General features: G+C 42.4%; 1 protein-coding gene across 1 annotated transcript; it reads left to right on the top strand.

The window, feature by feature from the left end:
- The first annotated feature begins 393 nt into the window (after positions 1-393).
- On the top strand, positions 394-3,679 carry LOC147883922 (ASI1-immunoprecipitated protein 1-like). The gene is made up of 5 exons (XM_087398917.1): positions 394-411; positions 2,345-2,483; positions 2,612-3,042; positions 3,294-3,439; positions 3,532-3,679. Exons 1-5 carry the CDS (start codon positions 394-396, stop codon positions 3,677-3,679), a joined length of 882 nt encoding a protein of 293 aa, XP_087255043.1.
- Positions 3,680-4,381: the final 702 nt, after the last annotated feature.

The following is a 4,381-nucleotide window of genomic DNA, read 5'->3' as shown; positions in this document are numbered from 1 at the left end:
GTGCACACAGTTTTTTTTGTGTGGTGAAAACACACACACACTCACACACTCACACTCACACTCACACAAAGACATGCGTACATATATATAAAAGTGTATATATATATAGAGGGATATATCTATATAAATACATTATCATATCTATCTATCTATCTATCCATCTCTCTCTCTCTCTCTCTATATATATATACATTTGTTTATTTATTTATACAGACATCTTTATATTGATAAATATATGGTAATAACTAAACCCAAATACAAAATATACAAATGGAAGATTCGAAAGCAAATACACTTAAGGGATTTGTAGTAACCATATATAGATACATCTTGGCAAGTGCGGAGATGAGCAAGTTAGAGCGTGGCAATGAGTAAGCTCCATCAAGCTACGTCATGGAGACAAGCAAGCAGGTAAGGATGGGCTTGAATGGAAGGTGCAACAGCACAATACATCTTACTATGCATTTTATAGAAGCATCCATGGAATATTTCATTTCACCATTGCCAAAAAAACTAAGCAATTCTAAAGTGTGCTCTTATAACTGTTTGTGTATGTTAAAGTGCATGCATATGTATGTGAGTTTGGGTGTATCCACAGACCAAGGTGGGTGGGTGTGTGCTGGTGGGTGGGCGTGGATTAGTGTATGTGAGCTTTTAAGAGAAAGAAAGAAAGAATGAAAGTGTATTTAGATCCTTTGGAAGACCAATGGGTCTATGAGAAACCTAATACAAAACAAGCTGAAACGGTAGAGCTACTAAGCAAGCATCAACACCCAAACTACATGCTACATACTACATACTCATAAGAAACATGAATACAGAGTCGTATCATAATGTCAATATGACCCTCCCCATCACCTCTAACATCGTATATCATCAAATTACAAAGAAAAATTTGGGCCAATATCATGGAGGACCTAGCGATCTGTGGGATAGTGGTAGAATAAAATCAGAGATAGGGTGTTGTTGACTGTTTGTGGGTGCTACTCGTTCGACATGATCTCTTAGACTTTAGTGTAACCATGACATGGTGCCATTTGTCAAAAAACAAGGGAGGATTCATTGTGCTTTATCAATGCCTACGAAGACATTCATGACAGTTCCATGCAGATCAAATTGGCCCTTGTACATCAAAAAATATTTTGATTTGCCAATAGACGAGCCTCAATGTCATTGAGTGTGGATGTGTATCTCATTTTTTGCATGAGAGTAATTTTTTGTGTGGAAAGTATCGGAAGCTTGTTGTCTTGTACGGTTGTTTGAGTTGGTGGAACAAGACATGTAATGAGATGTACTTGTGCTGGTTGTAGTTGCCATCCTAATTTTATGTAGTAGTTTAGTTATTGCTTGAAGAGTGTATCTTTTCCCTTTTGCAATCAAGTTAGCACAACTTATTACTAGTGGATGCAATTTTGTGTCATGTTCATTAGTCCATGCAAGATATGAATGTTTCTTTTTAATTGGCCGCACAAATGGGTTTACACTAAGAGGAGCTTAGGATTCGCCAAGCAAAAGGACATGAATGGGCTGTATTCTACATAGGCCTACCTTGAACAATTTGTAGACTTTCACTCCATTGTGAATCCATCGTTAAGCTGTGTTTGAGAAATGTGTCAAAGAATCATAGAGCAAAGCTCGAGAACTAGTAGAAATGACTAGTTGCACAATGTGTGATTTTGAAAATTCTTTGTATTGCAACTTAGGAGATATTGAAGTAAGTATGTACGAAGGTCTAGCATTGAGGTTCTAGGTCTTTCAAAGATAGTAGCAAAGATCATCAAGCAGCTAGTTATAAGTAGAAGATGTTTTGAAATGTAACAAGCATTTTAGAACGTATGTACTAGGTGGGCTTTTCTTGTGAGGAAGTTAGAAGTTAGAAGTAAGGACTAAAGGGAAGACAATTATAAGACATGTTTGCATTAATGATCAATATGACTTGTCTCAATGACTCTCAACTTGGGCACATGGAGCTTCTTTACTTGGCCAACACTAATAAGCCGATAGATGAAATGGCCTATTATTAGCTACTTAAAATATACTTATTAGTAGGAGCTGGCGATTTAAGCATTGTAGTTGGCAACGTTCAAACAGGGAAGGCAATCGATTGGATGCAATGGGACTACACAGGCAGGGAAGGTCGGGCAGGAAGGGCTCTCACGAGCAGGAAGAGAAGAAGGAGAGGAGGAGGAGGAGGGAGGAGGAGGAGGATTCGCAGCAGCATTTGTATTGCTGCGACAAGCCGTACTGATGAGTGGGATTGCTGAAGCGAGAGGCAATGTACTATAGGTAGGCAACCAGAGGGAGATGTGAAGAAGACGGGGCTCGTTTGGCTGGGCACGCACAGAGACAGGGAAGGTGCCGGAGCGACAGCAGCAGCGGAAGGAGGAGAGTTCAGCGAGTCAGCATTTTTGCAACGCAGCAGCAGCATCAAGAAGCAGCAGCAGCTTGCGAAGACGAAGACGAGGAAGCTGAAGAAGGAGAAGGAGCTTGCCAGGAAGAAGAAGATACGAAAAAGGAGCTCGCGAAGACGACCAAGTAGCTTGCGAAGCTACCACCATGGCTTCAGCTCCCCCCCTCAAACAATCCATCGCCATAGCCTCCCTCCCTCCCTCCGACTTTCAGCAATACGTCGATCGCTGTGTCTTCGTACATGAACTCTCTCCTCACATCACCATCTCTGTCCTCAAAGCTGCCTTGGAACAGTGGGGATCCGTTCTCGACGTCCAAATCCTTCGCGACCCCCTCGATTCCAAGCTCGCCCCTCGCTCCGCCCTCGTCGAGATGAGCAACCCCTCCCAAGCATTCGAGGTAGCCTCGGAAATGACTCGGAAGCCCTTCATGCTCGGCGGAGCTCCTCGCCCTGTCACCGTGAAGAGAGCCCTGCCTACAATGTTTCCAGACCGCCCTTGCCTCCCTTCCGATGCTGACCACCCTCGGATGACATTGAAATGGTTGGACAAAAGCCATCCCGATTGGGAGAAATGCTGTAAGCTCAAGCGTCTAGCAGAAAGACACGCTGCAGAAGCAGCATGCTTGAAGAAGGTGCGCAGCTTCTTGAAGGCGCGCTCTCTCCTGCTTTCCTTTCACCGATTGATCTGATCGCGATGTTTTCTTGCCGTTTCAAAGAGAAAAGCGTTTCCTCTCATCTCATTTGTCTGTGTGTGCGCGCACAAATTCGTAAATGCATCATCTGATCCGATTTTTTTCTCCGAGAGACTGCATGTATTATCATCTGATCCGCATTTATTCTCCGAGAGACTGTACGCATCATCTGTTCAGAATTTGTTTACTAGAGACTGCGTGAGGAGGAAGAGGAACTTGCGGCCAAGCAGGATGAGAAGGTGCGGAAAGTTTTTGTGATTATGGATATGGTCCAAAACAGAGAGGTGGAAAAAACGCTTACTCGCTTCAAGGAACTCGCTACTTGTTTCCCAAACGGGTCGGTACTGATCTCGCGACTCTGTGTATTCCAACTTTTCATCTCAAGCTCAATCTCCCCGATTTAATGATTCCGAACTCTGGTTTTGACAGTCATAGTGTCTCTCCTTGTGCAGGAGGTACCATTCTGATCGAGATCGTGGCGCAGAATTCTGAAATGAACGTTTTGGGACTGTCTCTTTCAGAACGTTTTGGGACTGTCTCTGTGGGAGATTTCCCTGTAAAGTCTTATCACGTATGAACATTAGCATCTCGTTTCTTTTGTTGTTCGTTTCCTTTCGTTTAAAGGTAGATACAGACGGGACCCAACTTGTAAAAACTTGAATCAGGACAAGATGTTTCGCTTATGTAAAAGAGAAAGTAGAGACTCGAATCAATACACACTGCTCCATTTTGTACTACAGGAGCTGATGTCTTTCTCTTTGACATAAAGCACTTTGCTTTATAATTTCTGAAAAATATACATCTGTAAAATGACAACTCCAGAAAGAGATGATATGGTTAGAGAGGTCGAGGAAAGGGCTAGGAAAGGAAAAGTGATAGTTGGAGAGGAAACACATGAGGAGATACAAATTGAAACTCAAGAGGATAACGTGGAAATGGAGGACATAGACTACATGATTACGGCATTCCATATATGGAATTCACTAAACTTGAAACTCCAATGCAAAATATAGAAACACAGCTAGGAGTTATTAGTGATTAATTGAAAACCCTAGCTGAAGCCATAACCAAGTTAACCGATTCTCAATCGGTAACTATTACGAAAAAATCACCGATTCCTCCTAATCAAGTTGAGAGGTCCACCTCTCGACTGGGAAACCTCTAACATCCTTAAGGACTTGAAACCGCCAATTTTCAATGGGGAAGAAAAGGAGCATAATAAAGATGCGAGTAATACATTCAGAATCTTGCAAAAGTGGCCAGACTTCCATCGACTTAG

This window comes from Dipteris shenzhenensis, chromosome 27 (genome assembly GCF_047967505.1).
Source record: "Dipteris shenzhenensis isolate YYH24624 ecotype China chromosome 27, Dip_SZ_1.0, whole genome shotgun sequence".
Taxonomy (NCBI): Eukaryota; Viridiplantae; Streptophyta; class Polypodiopsida; order Gleicheniales; family Dipteridaceae; genus Dipteris; species Dipteris shenzhenensis.
The sequence above is the reverse complement of the archived record's forward strand: the minus strand, read 5'-3'. Positions and strand labels throughout refer to the sequence as shown.

Excerpts from the sequence above, each read along its gene's own strand:
- LOC147883922 (XM_087398917.1), top strand. Across the intron at positions 2,484-2,611 it reads GGAAGCTGAAGAAGGAGAAG|CCGACTTTCAGCAATACGTC; the intron begins GAGCTTGCCAGG and ends CCCTCCCTCCCT. Across the intron at positions 3,440-3,531 it reads GCTACTTGTTTCCCAAACGG|TCATAGTGTCTCTCCTTGTG; the intron begins GTCGGTACTGAT and ends TGGTTTTGACAG.